This window comes from Bombina bombina, chromosome 5 (genome assembly GCF_027579735.1).
Source record: "Bombina bombina isolate aBomBom1 chromosome 5, aBomBom1.pri, whole genome shotgun sequence".
Lineage (NCBI taxonomy): Eukaryota > Metazoa > Chordata > Amphibia > Anura > Bombinatoridae > Bombina > Bombina bombina.
The window spans coordinates 965,760,636-965,778,821 of NC_069503.1; the positions used below are offsets into that span (position 1 = coordinate 965,760,636).

Genomic DNA, 18,186 nt, shown 5'->3' on the forward strand with positions numbered 1-18,186 from the left:
TTATTTTATACAAACTAAAATACTTTATCAATACTAAACATGAATTCTTATATCTTCAATATTTAAACAACTAATATAACTCTAAAAAAATCTACATAGTATTCTCAAGCTAATCTTTGTTTTGAATATATCATTAACTCTAGCATTTATTTCATGTTTTATCTACTATTTTATATCCTTTTAAAGCCCCACCTCTCTACAGAAGTGAATGACTTAAAATCTTGTAAAACCAGTCTAAAATTGTTACATCAACTGATATAAAAGCCGTCCGCACCAAGAGGCTGTCAGAAGAGGTGCTACTGTCTGAAGCTTGCGCACAAGAGGTATGTGAGGAAATTAAATTGGCATAGTTCACAAATTGTAAATTAATCTGTTCCTTTTGTCTGTTATTTTTTTTCCTCCGCATTGTCTGTTTTTATGTGTGTTGTATGTGTGCTACCAATACCAAAATTAAAGGAATGGTGAAACCTGTAAATAATTTAACTTTATTTAAGTTCATCTTTTTTTTTTTTTTCCCTTTTGAGAAAGGATTTGATAATCTGTGGCAAATTTAATTTGTTTTTGTTTTTTAAATAAAACACTTCACTTAATGGTTATTGTGTTAAAATGTATATCATGTATATGAAAGCAATTTAAAAACATGTTTTGCATGAAAAAGGATAAGTAAATGCAGTTTAATCCCTAAGCAATAGTGATGTACCCAGTATGATGCCTGTCGCAGGGGCTTCCAGGGTTTTAACAGCGTGGGTCACTGGCTGAAGCCTGCAGAAATAGCACGATCTTGTCATTGACGGCGAGACCCACACTGTTAAAGCCCTGTAAGTTCTAAAGACAGCTGACATTCAGGAAACGCCTCCTGTCATTAAGGTGTTAAAGTAAAATTAATAGGAAGTATATAAATAGTTATTTTGCCCTTTGGCCAATAAGGACAACTCTCACATAAAAAGTTGGTTTATTAAGTTGTAAACAAAAAACCTATTCTAAAATTAGCATTAAACATTTCCACGCATACTTTTTAATCAAATACAATTTACTAAGCTAGTTCTGTACCTTATCCATCAGTTTCTTGTGATATTCTTCAGAGAAGGCTGTTTTTGCTTTTAAAAAATTTAACTACCAAAACAATGAATCTACCAGGACATACTACCCCTCATTTTCACAGAGAATTACCACTAAAGGTAATTTGAAGGACGAGGATTTTTCTGGGTATGTCACTTAGCTTGCATCTAACACATGCTCAAGGTGTAGTACTGATTTACTGAATAAGCAATATGAATCAGTAATATTGGTGAACTGTGCTAAAAGCAGACCCTCAGGTCTCAGGGCCCCAGTGCAAGAATCCATGAAGAGCCCCCCCCCCCAAGAAAAATGTGATTTTGATACATTTTTGCTTTGCAATATATATACAGTATATATATATATATATATATATATATATAGGTATGGGGTATCGCAAGCCTAGCCTACTAGCATATTACTATATTAATATATATAATTAAAGGGACATTAAACCCACAATTTTTCTGTCATGATTCAAGTAGAGAAAACAATTTCAAACAACATTCCAATTTACTTCTATGATCTAATTAGCTTCACTCTTTAGATATCCTTTGCTGAAGAAATAGCAATGCACATGGGTGAGCCAATCACACGAGGCATCTATATGCAGCCACCAATCAGCAGCTACTGAGTCTATCTAGATATGCTTTTCTGCAAAGGATATCAAGAGAATTAAATATATTAGATAATAGAAGTAAATTAAGAAGTTTAAAATTGCACGCTATTTCTAAATTCTGAAAGAAAAAAAATTGGGTTTCATGTCCCTTTAATGTTAGATAGTTTTGTTCACTGCATAACAATTTAGACACTCTCCATACAGTATACTGGAGCCTAATCTAGTCACTAGCTGTAACGATTTAGTAGAGAGTGAGGATGGATCACAACTGCAGAGTATGCAAAATAAATGATTTGTATCACTTTTGGCAAATGGACTATTGAACAGCATAGACCAAGCTGCTTTCAGTGAAGTTGTTATTCTCAAGTAATTGAATTGCAGATCAGAAACTTGTCTGGCAACGAATGATGTAAAACATATATGCTGTTGAACGTCACAGCATTAGTATAGACATAAACAAAGTCTGGATCAGAAGAAATATAAAAAATAAATCAATTTCTTAGTAGCAAACTTAAGAGTTCAGCTAGCTCCCAGTACGATAAATCTTGATAAAGAAAAGCAGAGTTCCAGAAAGCAGGTAGTGTTGCTATTAGTGCTGGAGTAAGATATAACAGTTCAGTGTGAAGTGTAACTCTCAGTTTTAGACACTATTAGTTAGTTTGTCACAGAACGGTATACACATGTGCTGATAGTCTTGCGGTCAGTAGAGTAGCAGGGAAAAGCAAAGTTCAATGTTTATTTGTACAGCACAGCTTAAAGTAACTACAGCGCTTACCCCCAGTCACCGGATGGTGTGTAATAGAAGCGGAATTAATTCTGAGATGTCCTTGCACTTAGTCCGTGGGAGGTTGTTTGTAGAAGAGTTGCGCTGTGTTGCAGTGGAAGAGAGATTGAAGTCCGGTGAGTGAGAAACGCTTCAGTGGCTCAGATGAGATAGAAACTCAGAGGGAGACGGCAGCAAACACACTGCAGTATGGAATAAGTCTCTGTTGTAGCGTGCACGCTAAAAAGAAAAACTCGCCTCTGTAAAACTTTCTGTAGGCAAAATGAGCATAAGAACCAGCAGTAAAAAATAAGTAATCCCAAGGTAGTAGCTGATTCAGTAATTGGAAGAAAAGCAGACTGGTTTGTTTTCAGAAAAAACACACAGCAAGTGGAAAACAGACACGCTTCAGAGCTAGTCTAGAAACTTAATAATTAAGCACCTGTCTGCAGTCAGCTGATGCCTTAAGTACAGGTAAGGCTGAAGTCAGGTGAATGGGAAAGGCATAGGTAAAACATGGAGCGGAATCCTTACATAAGGTGAATGGGAAAGGCATAGGTAAAACATGAAGCGGAATCCTTACATACGCCCCCCTTCAAGCAAGCCGATCCTCGGCTTGATGTTTAGGTCTAAGGGGATAACGTCTGTGGAAACGAGAGATGAGTCTAGGTGCATCTATATTGGTATAAGGCTCCCAAGTGTCATCATCAGGTGAGTAGCCTTTCCATCTGACCAGATATTGTAAAACACCTTTATGCCGTCTGGAATCCAGGAGGTCTTGAATTTCATAAGTGTCCGGATCTAGGGGTACAGGTACAGGTGGTAAAATGGTTTTCACTGAAGGATCATCTGAAGCTGGTTTAAGAAGGGACACATGGAAAGTAGGATGGATGGGTATAGAACTAGGAAGGTCCAGAGTAACTGCATTTGGGTTAACAACGTGAGTGATAGTGAACGGTCCGATATATAATCCTGCTAGTTTTTTACTGGGAACAGGGATTTTGATGTTTTTTGTCGAAAGCCAAACTTTATCGCCTATGGCATAAGATGGTGATGGTCGTCTGCGTAAGTCGTAGTATTTCTTCTGTGAGGTCTGAGCCTGTTGAATATTTGTTTTTAGGAAGTGGAAGTTTTCAGCGAGCTTCTGTAGTAGATCATCTACAGAAGGAGAATTTGGGTTATCCGTTTGTTCCAGGGAGAAATGAGGATGAAAAGCATAGTTTGCAAAGAAGGGTGAAACTTTGGTGGATGAATTAACCGAGTTATTGTAGGCAAATTCGGCCAGATATAGGTATTGTGACCATTCATTTTGCTGATAAAAGCAATAACAGCGTAGATACTGCTCTAGCCATTGATTTAATTTCTCTGTTTGGCCATTTGTTTGTGGATGGAAGGCAGTACTTAGGCGATGATCAATTTTCAGTTGAGCAGAAAGACTTTTCCAGAACTTCGAGGTAAACTGAGTACCCCTATCAGTTGTTATGATGGAAGGAATTCTGTGGTATCTGACAATCGAATTTAAGAAGAGTTGTGCTGTCTCACTGGAAGTGGGAAGTTTGTTAAAAGGGATAAAATGAGCCATTTTGGTCAGGATGTCTGTGACAACTAGAATGGTGTTGAAACCTGAACTCACAGGTAATTCAACTATGAAGTCCATGCCGAGATGTAACCAAGGTCTATCAGGTATTTGAATTGGAAGAAGATGTCCATATGGCTTGGCCCTTTCCTTTTTGGAAGTAATGCAGATAGAGCAGTTTGAGATATAGTTTTTAACAGATGTTTCCAAATTTGGCCACCAGTAGGATCTGCTGAGAAGTTCCTTTGTTTTCGTAATACCTGGATGTCCAAGGAGAGGTGGATCATGATGTTGTTTAATTAGAGCAGGTCTAAGAATCTCGGGGACATACAAGAGAGTCCCATGATAGTAGAGGTTGTTTCTACGAGATAGTCGGAGTTGAGGTAGCTGAGGATCTGACCGTAAAGCTGTTTGAAGTTGCGTCTTGAAGGTGGACAGTAGACCCAAAAATCTATCGGGGGGAATGATAGAAGTAGATTCCTGAGTGTTTGGAGGTATAGGGTCTTTCCTAGAAAGTGCGTCCGCCTTTCCATTTTTAGAACCGGGCCTGTAGATGATTTGATAGTTAAACCTGCTGAAGTATAGGCTCCATCTTACCTGTCGACTAGAGAGAGTTTTATTCCTCTGTAGGAACTCGAGATTACGGTGATCCGTGTAGATGATTATTGGTAAGACGGTGCCCTCCAGGAGATGCCTCCAATGTTCAAAGGCACGTTTTATCGCCAGGAGTTCCTTTTCTCCAACAGCATAGTTCATCTCAGGTGCAGAAAGAATTTTGGAATAGAAAGCTACTGGATGTAGTGGTTGGGATATACTGCGTCTTTGCGAGAGGACAGCTCCAAGGGCATAATCGGAAGAATCCACCTCCAAAATGAATTGGAGAGAAGGGTCAGGAAATTGAAGTATTGGAGCTGAGCAGAAGGAGTTTTTTAATGAGTTGAAAGCTTCAGTTGCCTTGGAGTTCCAGGTGAAAGGTGTACTGGAACTGGTGAGTACAGTGAGAGGTTTAGCAATTTGAGAGAAATTTTTAATAAACTTTCTATAATAGTTGCTAAACCCGAGGAAACGTTGTAGTTCCTTCCTATTTTTTGGTTGTGGACAGTTTTTTACTGAATCGACTTTGTTAGCCTGCATTTGGATACCTTTTGGGCCAATGGAGTACCCCAAAAAATCTATTTCTTTGGTGTGGAATACACATTTTTCTAGCTTTGCATATAGCCTATGAACTTGGAGCCTGGAAAGTATCCAACTAACATGTTTAACATGTTCTTCAAGCGTGTTTGAGTACACTAGAATGTCGTCCAGGTATACGACCACACAAGTATCAAGAAGATCGTGAAATATATCGTTAATAAAATACTGGAATGTGGCCGGGGCGTTAGTTAACCCGAACGGCATTACCAGGTACTCAAACAGGCCGTATCTTGTCCTAAAAGCGGTCAACCACTCATCCCCTTCTCTTATGCGGACAAGGTTATAAGCCCCTCTTAGATCTAATTTGGTGAAGATTTTGGCATGTTGGAGGCGTTCAATGAGTTCGGGGATGAGTGGTAGGGGATACCTGTTTTTTATCGTAATTTTATTGAGTTCCCTGAAGTCGATGATTGGTCGAAGGGAGTTATCTTTGTTTCTTACAAAGAAGAACCCAGCTGCTGCTGGAGAGACTGAAGGACGTATAAAACCTTTTTTTAAGTTTTCATCTAAATACGTCTTTAAATGATCAAGCTCGGGTTGGCAAAGAGGGTAGAGATGACCGTAGGGAGGAGTGGTACCAGGTTTGAGGTCGATCGGACAGTCATACGACCGATGAGGAGGTAGAGTATCAGCTTCCTTCTTACTGAATACGTCTGCAAACTTCTCATATACTTTAGGTATGTGTGGAGTTTCTGTCAAATGGAAGAGGACAGAATGATTTAGACAGGTTTGCTGGCAATATGGTGAATCAAATTTTACTTCCAAAGAACTCCAATTGATCACAGGTTCGTGTAAACGAAGCCATTGCAACCCTAGTACAATGGGGAATAGAGGAGAGGTAATAACATCAAAAGTGATATATTCCTGATGTGAACCTAGGGTGGATACCAGAATGGGAATTGTATGCTGAGTAATAGGACCAGAAGAAATTTCAGACCCATCTACAACCCGTATAGAGACAGGAGACAATTTAGTGATGAGAGGAATTTTATTTTTTTTAACAATAGCTTTATCTATGTAATTCCCTTGGGCTCCTGTGTCAATTATAGCTTCTTTCGTCATGCGATTGCTGTCCCAATGTAAAGAGAGGGTTAAGTACAGTGAATTGGTTTATCATGTTCAATCATTGAAGTCAAATGTAAGAGAGACTTACTATTTTTATTTTTACGTAGGGAGGGGCATTCACGGATAGGATGGTTTGGACTTCCACAATACATACACAGTCCTTTTGATTTTCTTCTAAACCTTTCTTCAGAGGTCAATGGACCCCTCATAAAGCCTATATCCATAGGTTCAGGCACACTTGATGAAGAAGCAGTTGGAGGAGGATGGAAAGATCTCTTGTAAGAAGAATCCCCAATTTGACGCTCTGACTTCCTTTCGCAAAGCCTTCTATCTATTTGCATTGAGAGCTTCATGAGGCCGTCTGTTTTTTATCGTAATTTTATTGAGTTCCCTGAAGTCGATGATTGGTCGAAGAGAGTTATCTTTGTTTCTTACAAAGAAGAACCCAGCTGCTGCTGGAGAGACTGAAGGACGTATAAAACCTTTTTTTAAGTTTTCATCTAAATACGTCTTTAAATGATCAAGCTCGGGTTGGCAAAGAGGGTAGAGATGACCGTAGGGAGGAGTGGTACCAGGTTTGAGGTCGATCGGACAGTCATACGACCGATGAGGAGGTAGAGTATCAGCTTCCTTCTTACTGAATACGTCTGCAAACTTCTCATATACTTTAGGTATGTGTGGAGTTTCTGTCAAATGGAAGAGGACAGAATGATTTAGACAGGTTTGCTGGCAATATGGTGAATCAAATTTTACTTCCAAAGAACTCCAATTGATCACAGGTTCGTGTAAACGAAGCCATTGCAACCCTAGTACAATGGGGAATAGAGGAGAGGTAATAACATCAAAAGTGATATATTCCTGATGTGAACCTAGGGTGGATACCAGAATGGGAATTGTATGCTGAGTAATAGGACCAGAAGAAATTTCAGACCCATCTACAACCCGTATAGAGACAGGAGACAATTTAGTGATGAGAGGAATTTTATTTTTTTTAACAATAGCTTTATCTATGTAATTCCCTTGGGCTCCTGTGTCAATTATAGCTTCTTTCGTCATGCGATTGCTGTCCCAATGTAAAGAGAGGGTTAAGTACAGTGAATTGGTTTATCATGTTCAATCATTGAAGTCAAATGTAAGAGAGACTTACTATTTTTATTTTTACGTAGGGAGGGGCATTCACGGATAGGATGGTTTGGACTTCCACAATACATACACAGTCCTTTTGATTTTCTTCTAAACCTTTCTTCAGAGGTCAATGGACCCCTCATAAAGCCTATATCCATAGGTTCAGGCACACTTGATGAAGAAGCAGTTGGAGGAGGATGGAAAGATCTCTTGTAAGAAGAATCCCCAATTTGACGCTCTGACTTCCTTTCGCAAAGCCTTCTATCTATTTGCATTGAGAGCTTCATGAGGCCGTCTAAGGAGTCAGGGAGATCAGTTCGGGCTAGCTCATCTTTAACTGCTTCCGAGAGTCCTAGGCGAAATTGGTTTCTTAAGGCAATCACGTTCCATTGGGAGTCAATGGCATGTTGTTTAAACTCCGTTATATAAACTTCAACAGGACGGTTGCCTTGCTTTAGTTTCCGCATCTTGCTTTCTGCAGTCAATTGTAAATTTGAGTCTGAATAAAGTTCATCCATGACTGCTAGAAAAGACTGTAGGGATGATAGAATAGGATCGTTGGTTTCAAAGAGCGTGTCTGCCCAGATTCGGGGTTCACCCCGTAGATAGGTAATCATTGTGAGCACTTTAATCTTATCATTAGGATATGTGAGTGGCTTAAGGTCGAAAGTGAGGAGGCAGGCATTCCTATATTGGCGATAGAGACTCCTATCACCATTGAACAAATCAGGTGCTGCAATCTGTGGTTCCACAATAGATTCAGCAGCTTTTGCTTTGGGAGGAGTTGTTTCTCTTATAACCTTAGTTAAAGTCTCATTTTCAACCTTTAGATATCTAAGGCCTTGACTGAGTTCATCTACTCTTTTAGACAGGTTGTAAACGAATTGGGGCAATTCTGCTGGATCCATATTTATAGGGCTTAATTATTCTGTAACGATTTAGTAGAGTGTGAGGATGGATCACAACTGCAGAGTATGCAAAATAAATGATTTGTATCACTTTTGGCAAATGGACTATTGAACAGCATAGACCAAGCTGCTTTCAGTGAAGTTGTTATTCTCAAGTAATTGAATTGCAGATCAGAAACTTGTCTGGCAACGAATGATGTAAAACATATATGCTGTTGAACGTCACAGCATTAGTATAGACATAAACAAAGTCTGGATCAGAAGAAATATAAAAAATAAATCAATTTCTTAGTAGCAAACTTAAGAGTTCAGCTAGCTCCCAGTACGATAAATCTTGATAAAGAAAAGCAGAGTTCCAGAAAGCAGGTAGTGTTGCTATTAGTGCTGGAGTAAGATATAACAGTTCAGTGTGAAGTGTAACTCTCAGTTTTAGACACTATTAGTTAGTTTGTCACAGAACGGTATACACATGTGCTGATAGTCTTGCGGTCAGTAGAGTAGCAGGGAAAAGCAAAGTTCAATGTTTATTTGTACAGCACAGCTTAAAGTAACTACAGCGCTTACCCCCAGTCACCGGATGGTGTGTAATAGAAGCGGAATTAATTCTGAGATGTCCTTGCACTTAGTCCGTGGGAGGTTGTTTGTAGAAGAGTTGCGCTGTGTTGCAGTGGAAGAGAGATTGAAGTCCGGTGAGTGAGAAACGCTTCAGTGGCTCAGATGAGATAGAAACTCAGAGGGAGACGGCAGCAAACACACTGCAGTATGGAATAAGTCTCTGTTGTAGCGTGCACGCTAAAAAGAAAAACTCGCCTCTGTAAAACTTTCTGTAGGCAAAATGAGCATAAGAACCAGCAGTAAAAAATAAGTAATCCCAAGGTAGTAGCTGATTCAGTAATTGGAAGAAAAGCAGACTGGTTTGTTTTCAGAAAAAACACACAGCAAGTGGAAAACAGACACGCTTCAGAGCTAGTCTAGAAACTTAATAATTAAGCACCTGTCTGCAGTCAGCTGATGCCTTAAGTACAGGTAAGGCTGAAGTCAGGTGAATGGGAAAGGCATAGGTAAAACATGGAGCGGAATCCTTACATAAGGTGAATGGGAAAGGCATAGGTAAAACATGAAGCGGAATCCTTACACTAGCACAGGGAAGGGGATGAAGTGGGGTGACTAAATCTTTACAGCAGCAGTAATCTACACTTTACCTTAATCTCTTCTCCACCAAGGTAGAAACTGAACAAAAATGTAATTTGTTTTTCATAGCATTTCAAAATTAAATGTTTACTAGGGCTTTACCTTGCTGCCAGTACATGCATCAACTACATCAGAGGTGTAACTAGAAACCACAGGGCCCAGGTGCAGAATCTAAGAAGGGCCCCCCCACCTCCCCTCCCCCCTCCAAAAAAATGTGAATTTAATACATATATATATATATTTTTTTTACATTTAACACAGAAAAAAAATGTGAATCAGATTACTTCTGCAAAAGGAGGTACCTTGTGCCCACAGTCTGTGAGATGGTCTGACCCCCTATTACTGTATATAGTGACACTGTTTAACCAACCAGTACTGTATATAGTAAGTTAGTGACACAGTCTGTAATCTGCCGGTGAGATATTATTATTTTTTTTTTTTTTTTTTAAAGCTGGGCCCCCACCCTCAGGGGCCCAGTCGCACCTGCGTCCTCTGCCCCCCCCCTGTAGTTACGCCCCTGAACTACAAATGTGCTCCAAAAAACAGGCTACCAGTTATAAAAATCCTGCTCCAAGCCTTTGCTCTTTTTGGTGCACAAATTCCTTTTAAAATGCATTGATGCCTGGGGCCAATAAAAAGTGTTGGCATTAGTAGAGGCACTTCCTTGTGAATATGTGTAGCAACAGCACAAAGTAGGAAGGTGACAAAAAGCTAAATTCCAGGTATTTATACAGAGATTAAAGGGTCAATGGAGGTGCATTTTCTGTAAAACATGCAGCACTAGCATAAATAGCAATGAAAAAAAAATGTAATCGCTGTGCTCACAGTGATTTCCGGAAGGCATTCCCTTGAAACTGTAGCTGCATCTCCAAGACTCCAACATATGATCCCGTTCCTGAAGATTAGATCTCCTCAAGCAAGCGGACCCAGTTCTCACTTTTAGCCTGTGACGTCATCAAAAGGCTCTCCTTATCTCAGGGAATTATAATAATGGCATGCCGATGTCCATTAATCCATACACCAGTAACAAAGCAGGATACCTTTCTGGTAATACCAAATGGCTAAAAAGCATAATACTTAAACAGAACGGCATGGTACAAACTGTAAAATCAGTGGTTCAAATGGATTATAAGAGTAACTAATCTGTATGTCCCCACTCTGCCTCTTTAATAAACAAATTATCCCAAAAATTAATTTGCTAATACCAAATTGCAAACAAATATAAAGATTGGCGCAACAATTGCTGGTGAGGGTTTGACTTATCCAACATATATTATATCCCAAATATATTTGATAAATATATATATATGGTCAGTGTCACTGAAATATCTGTGTTAACTCATTCAAATATGTACCTTTAATTAAATGTCATGCACATAGCTATTACCGGATTTCTCTAATACCAGTAGAATGATAAATTAACCTCTTGTTCTAAATAAACTTCAAGATCCAATTCCTTAAAATATCAACACTAATTTAATATACATAAAATTCCAATATTATCACATACATGCAAATATTAATAAATCTGACTCTTTAAAATGGTATTTGATTGTAAACCTACTTATAAATTCATACATTAGCTCATATGTTTTCACTCAATATCATCAAACATTTTTTCATTCATACACATTTCATACACAATTTAATAAGAACAAAAATAGCAATAATGGTTGCAATTAATTCGCAACAATGTGTTTTAAAATATTTTCAAATTATTTTCAAATTATAATATAATTATAATAATAATATTTTCAAATTATTCAGTCTCAGCAAACTGTTCTTTTATATTAGTTCCAAATTTAAGAGGTGTAAAGCTTGGAGTATAAATATTTTCTTTGTTTGGTTAAAGTGAAGTCAGATTACGCAGAAAAGTTATTTCACTGCTTTAGATATTATGCAGGTTGATGCGGTAATATAGCGTTAAGGGATTATGGCATTTATTTTGTAATTTGTAACCCACTACCCTCTTACCTTCTGTGACCCTCTGTGTTGGTCACTACGATCTCCTCTCGGTCGCTTCACACTAACGTTGTAAGGTCTTCAAGTGACCTTTTCCATATAATGATAATATCATCTATATACCTTTGATAGAGGACCAGGTCCGTGCTTGCTGGGCAGGAATTCCAGAATATATGTTCCCATTTGCCCATGTACAAGTTGGCATAGCTTGGCGCGAACCTGGTCCCCATTGCTGTCCCACATATCTGTCTATAGTACTTCCCATCATTATTGAAATAGTTATGGGTCAATATGTAATTAATGTTATCCAAGATAAAGTCACATTGTGTCTTAGGTACATATATATCTTTCTGTAGGAAGTGGCTTACAGCTTCTATCCCATCATTATGTGGGATACTTGTGTAAAGTGATGCCACATCAAATGTGGCTAAAATGTAGCTGTCATCCCAAGTTATCTCTTCCAAGATTTTTCATATATGTATATTTCTATATTCCCAGTATTAGCAACATACAAATTATCTACAACGTCACTTCCGGTTGGAGTATCTAGACAACGATATATACACACAATAATACCGTTATCACAAGACCGGAAGTGACGCTGGCGGATATGTAATTTCCGGTCCAGACCAGAGATGAAATTATGTTTTTAAATGATAAGTCTAAGAAAAAAATCTTTAAAGAGAGAAATATAGCAGGGCAGCTATGATCTGAACAAGGGCCATATAAAACACCTGATGTTGATAATATTATTTGTTCACACCAACCCAAATACCGCCGCACCGGAAATGACGTTAGTAAACTCTTCCGGTTCAGTTCCGTCAGCTAACGATGTGGATTTCAAACATATCAATGGCAATTAACATAGGAGTTTCTTGCAATATGTACAAGAGTCACACAAACAAGTTATAGTTAGTAAAAGAGGAAAGCCTTTATGTATCAGGTAGGATCTTAGCCAATATCGGCAGATGCTTTAACTTCCAGGGCGGGACAAAGGGGAAGATTTTTGGTGCTATGTAGGAAGGTAGTTTTTGCGCCAAAATGTCACAGGAAGTCACAATTATCCACATCACTACAAACTATATTTAAGGCAAAAGGGCATTACCAGTACTCAGTCTTGAGAAAGGCCCTATTTGAGGGCCGAAACGTGTCGACAGTCGGGTAAGCCTTATTCCATTGGTATTCAACTGTTTTTTGCTGTATTGCACTATTTTGTTATTCTTTTACACGTACAGGCACGTCAATTCCAGCCAATACCTAAGGAGAGTCACACTGTCACACTGAGGAAATCACTAATATTTTTGTATCTCATACACACAGCTCCAGTAGACACTTGTTTCACAATTTACATCTTCCTTTAACCTTTATACATTTTGATTGATTGTTCACAGTTTTCCACATTTTTTGGCTACTTAATTTTTGTATTTTTTACACTTATAAAAAATTTTTTGCCACACCATTTTTTGAAAACATTTGGATTTTTTGCACTTACTATTATATTTTTTTGAATATTTCACTACTTCACTCATTTGGACTACACTACGACTAGAACACCTCCACATTTTGGACATATTCACATATATTACTGTACATTGGTGATTCAGGATTTGGCCACTGGACTTATTAAGTTTTTTTAGCTAATAGGTGCACCTAGGCTAATCTCTACGTCGGGATTGTTATATGCTTATCAGTGTATTTTTATTTTAATTTTTATTCATCTGCATGCATTTTTTCTGCTTATCAGTTTATACATCTGTATATCAGTGTATTTTATTTGTATATTTATGCATTGTGCATAGTTTATGCACACCTATATATGTTTTTATAGCTTTTAAATAGTACATATTAAACTTTATATCCACAATCCTCTGGCGCTCTTCTACACCACTGTTTTTAATGCTTCTCATTAAGGTGAGCTAGAACACCTTTGTTGTAGAGCGACTCAAGTATTGTCCCCAAGCGCTCCCTCTCAATCATCTTTCTCCATAGTTTTCCCAACAGAAATAAAGTCGTGGACTCACCCTGCCTTATGGAAGGAAAACATAATTTATGCTTACCAGATAAATTCCTTTCCTTCTTGGCAGGAAGAGTCTTTTTATATTATTTCTTCTGGCACCTTTTATATCCTGATGTTTCTCCTACTTTTTCTTGTACCCTCGGCGGAATGACTGGGGGATAGGGGAAGTGGGAGGGATATTTAAGCCTTTGGCTGGGGTGTCTTTGCCTACTCCTGGTGGTCAGGTGTTGTATTTCCCAACAGTAAGGAATGAAGTAGTGGACTCTCCTTGTCAGGAAGGAAAGGAATTTATCTGGTAAGCATAAATTATGTTTTTTCTGTGTCAATTGTGAATTCCTTTTCAGTCACTTCCATGCCTTATTAAAAATGAATCAGGTGATCATGTTAGTTTGGGAAACATATTATAGTTGGCACACAGCTAGCAAAATTAGTTACAAGTCAAGTAAAAACATATTTAACATTAATATTACAATTCCTTTAAGAAAACAGAAAATTACAGAATAATAAAATTATTCTTGTTTAGTGGGTGAATACTGCAATAACGGTTATGTTCCATTGAATATAGCATAAAATAGCTCACATAAATAGACTTTTTGTCCTTATCCAGATTTTAAGCATACAACTCAGTCAGATTGCATTTGTGGAAACCCATTTCATTTTGAAAGAAGTGTTTAATATTTTTCTAACCAAAATTTAGGAATGAATAATTTGCCCCATTGAATAGTAATGCTTTTATAAACCTTTTGATAATGATGGGGATGGTTAAATAAAGCCATTTTTGTATTCACCCCTACGTTACAGACAAGGGGGCCTATCTATCAAGCTCCAAATGGAGCTTGGTGCCCCGTGTTTCTGGCGAGCCTGCAGGCTCGCCAGAAACAGCAGTTGTGAAGCAGCGGTCACAAAGACTGCTGCTCCATAACCTGTCCGCCTGCTCAGAGCAGGCGGACAGACATCGCCGGAAATCAACCCAATCGAGTATGATCGGGTTGATTGACACCCCCCTGCTGGCGGCCCATTGGCCGCTAGTCTGCAGGGGGCGGCGTTGCACCAGCAGCTCTTGTGAGCTGCAGGTGCAACTCTGAATACGGCGAGCGTATTGCTCGCCGTATTCAGCGAGGTTTGGCGGACCTGATCCGCACTGTCGGATCAGGTTCCCCAGACTTTCTTAAATAGGGGCCTATAATTGGACTAATTGGCCCACATTTATTAAAGGGAAATAAAATCCCAAATTTGCTTTGTTTTCATGGTAATGTTTGTCAAATATGTATCACTGTGCACATTTCTGGAGCACAACATGACAGGATTTGGCAGCAAATGTATATATATATATATATATATATATATGCAGTATATATATATATATATTTATAATTTCACAGTTGAGCAAAGTTGTATTCATTTTACTGGTAGAAACACAAAGAACAATGATTTATCTCTCATTTGACTGCAAGTAACAGGGATAAGCCATAACACATTATTTTATGTGTTGCTTGGTTGCCAGTGACACACACAGAATATTGTTTTAAAATCCTTTTAAATGCCATAGATTACCCCTAGGCTGCCAGTAACAGATATTATAGTGAAAATGCACTGTTACCTCTTTCTGGCATCATATTTGTAATGAAAAAGGCACAGGATACCTTTAGGGCTCCATGTATCATAAGGCAAACGGACAAGCATCGCAGCTTGAGAAGTTGTACACTTGCGTTCGCTGCCTGTATGTATCATTACACACTCAAGTAAGCGTGTAAAGCCCGCCCCTTATCTCGCATGACCAATCGCGTGAGTGAAGGACCTGTCAATCGCCCCGAGCGGGCGAGATCAGGGTGATTTCTCTTCGGTCTATTGACTGCTCTCTTCAGTCTAATGACTGCTCTCTTTGGTCTAATGACTGCATCTACTTACATTGGGGGAAGCAGTCTCACATATACAAACTTGTCCTGCAAGGGCTCCAGAGCAGTTTACATTGCTTTGCACATGGAGCACCTTTAGAAATGAGATGCCACTCAGGAGACTTTAAAAACAAACTTTATTTACAATAGATTTTACTGGACAGCTTGATGAAATACTAGATTTCCAGGTTGAATACATTGAACCTGGCAAACCTAGGTATGTGATTGTAATCAATTGCTTTTCAAACAGATCAGCACAGCAGGATGTACAAAACAGGAAGAAAATCATTTGGGAGTTGTTTGTTCCCTCAGTATCTATTGAACAATGATTATAGGTTGCCTAAAATATAACTGTACCCAGAACAGGTGCTATAGTCCAGTATTGCCCAAGAGCAAGGAAATAAACATGTTTTAAATCATTTCCTATTATATGTATTTATACATAGCTGTTTAGTATTCTTCAAAATAAAGGCGTTGTAGGAAAATAAAAGGGATTTTAAGAAACTTTTCCTCCACATAGAAAAAAGCTTTTTTTATGGAGTGTTATACTAAGAATATATATGCATAGGTTAAAGAGCAACAATTAAATTCATATTATTATTCTGATGATAATGATTGTTTTTGCATGGAAAAGGTTATGTTAAAGCAGTTTAAATTGATAGTGAAACAGCAAATGCACAATTGTGCACTCCTCTCTAGATACATATTTCTCACTGGCTGTTTAGAAAACACCCCACAAGTATTTCAATTTCATTTTTTTCCCCAGCATAGCAGCAAAAGTGTAGAAAATACCTACAATACCTTTAGATGCAGCAAAGACATATTATGGGGTAGAGTTATTAAAAGTCTAGCGGACATGATTCACTATAGCGAATAATATCCGCTTGACATCGCTAAATGCCGAGCGCATACACTTTTGGCAATTATCATTGCACAAACATTCTAGTGAAATGCTTGTGCAATGCTGCCCCCTGCTCACTGGCGGCCAATTGGCCACTAGCAGGGGATGTCAATCATCCCAATCGTATTGGATTGGGATGATTTCACTTCGTCGCCACATTTTAGGTGGCGGAGAGGTTAAGAGCAACGGTCTTATGACCTTAACTTCTGCCTGAAACGATGGGCATTCGCTGCTTCATAAATGGAGCCCTATGTGTTTCATGGCCCACAAAACAATAAATTACAGAAATTCACCAAGACCCACTTACAGGATGCAAAGTGCCATTGTCTCACTTGGTACTTGGGTACCATGACTACTATTCACTGTAACTGTTCCACATGCAAAACACTAATATGTGTCCCTAAGGAATTTCAACACTGAAAACAGCCATCTGATATGACGTTGAATCTAACCTGTGCTATTACTAGGATAGGACAAAAGATATTCTGCTTACTATAAGCTCAACATTGATATTATGTCTTATATGTACTAAAACATACCAAAGCTGGTCAAATTGATTATATTACTTGTTATTAGAGAGGATACAAAATACTGTTAATATTTACACTACTCTATGGGTCATATGTATCAAGCTCTGAATGGAGCTTGATGGCCCCTGTTCCTGTCGAGTCTTCAGACTCACCAGAAACAGCAGTTATGAAGCAGCGGTCACAAAGACCACTGTTCCATAACCTGTCCGCCTGCTCTGAGCAGTGTCGGATCAGGTCCGCCAGACCTTGATAACTTTGGGCCTCTTTATTGACATTTCTACTAATCTCTGACCATGTTTTTTGTTACAGGCTCACTATCATGTCTACATCATCATTCCAGGGCCATTATCAGTCCCCAATTAATATTAACAAAGAATTGGCAGAATATGATTCATCTCTAAAGCCTCTTGAGATCAATTATGATCCAAAATCAGCCATAAAGATTGTAAATGTGGGACACTGCTTTAATGTAGAGTTTGAAGATACTAAAGGAAAATCAGGTAAACACTGTGTATCTAATTTCTCTATTTATTTAACCCCTTCACTACCTGGAATTCCAGAGAAAAACTTGCTCAAAATACCGAAGAATTTTTAGCATTTTTGCTATCACTTCCTTACACAAGACACAACTAAGATTTTAATCCACTCTCTCATTCTTTCCCGCCTTGATTATTGCAACTCTGTCCTCTCTGGTCTCCACACCTGCCACCTAGCTCCTTTACAATCCATAATGAATGCCTCTGCCAGACTCATCTTCCTTACACGTCGCTCTTCATCTGCTGCGCCTCTCTGCCAATCCCTTCACTGGCTTCCTCTTGCCTGTAGGATCAAACACAAAACTCTCACTCTTACATACAAAGCCCTCAACTGCACTGCTCCCCCCTACATCTCAGACCTTGTCTCCAGATACTCTCCTTCCCGTCCCCTTTGCTATACTCATGACCTCCTACTCTCCTCCTCTCTTGTCACCTCATCACACTCCCGTTTACAGGACTTCTCCAGACTGGCTCCCATCTAGTGGAACTCTCTGCCTCGCTCCACAAGACTCTCTTCTAGTTTTAAAAGCTTCAAGTGCTCCCTAAAGACTCTACTGTTCAGGGACGCATACAACCTACGCTAACCTTTCCTAATACCAGTTCCTCTCCTCCACTGCAATCCACTGAACCCCCTTAGCATGTAAGCCTAAGAGTCCAGCTGTTTGTAGATCACCTTCTTAAGAGCTGACTACAACAGTGCAACTCTTGGCAGGGCCCTCTACCCTATAATTGTTTTGTTGTACTCCCCCTTTGTTTATAGCGCTGCAGAATCTGTTGGCGCTCTACAAATAACCGATAATAAATAAATAATATCACTCTATTTAAACAGAAATAGAGCCTTGTTTGTT

At 38.7% G+C, this 18,186-nt stretch overlaps 1 protein-coding gene across 1 annotated transcript in view; it reads left to right on the plus strand.

Moving 5' to 3' along the window:
• The first annotated feature begins 252 nt into the window (after positions 1–252).
• The window catches only part of LOC128661025 (carbonic anhydrase 1-like), a 37,701-nt gene continuing 19,767 nt past the window's right edge, over positions 253–18,186 (plus strand). The window contains exons 1-2 of the mRNA XM_053715170.1: positions 253–323; positions 17,112–17,302. Of these exons, the coding sequence (XP_053571145.1) occupies positions 17,122–17,302 (181 nt within the window). The 5' untranslated portion in view covers positions 253–323; positions 17,112–17,121. The remainder of the gene's footprint in view (positions 324–17,111; positions 17,303–18,186) is intronic.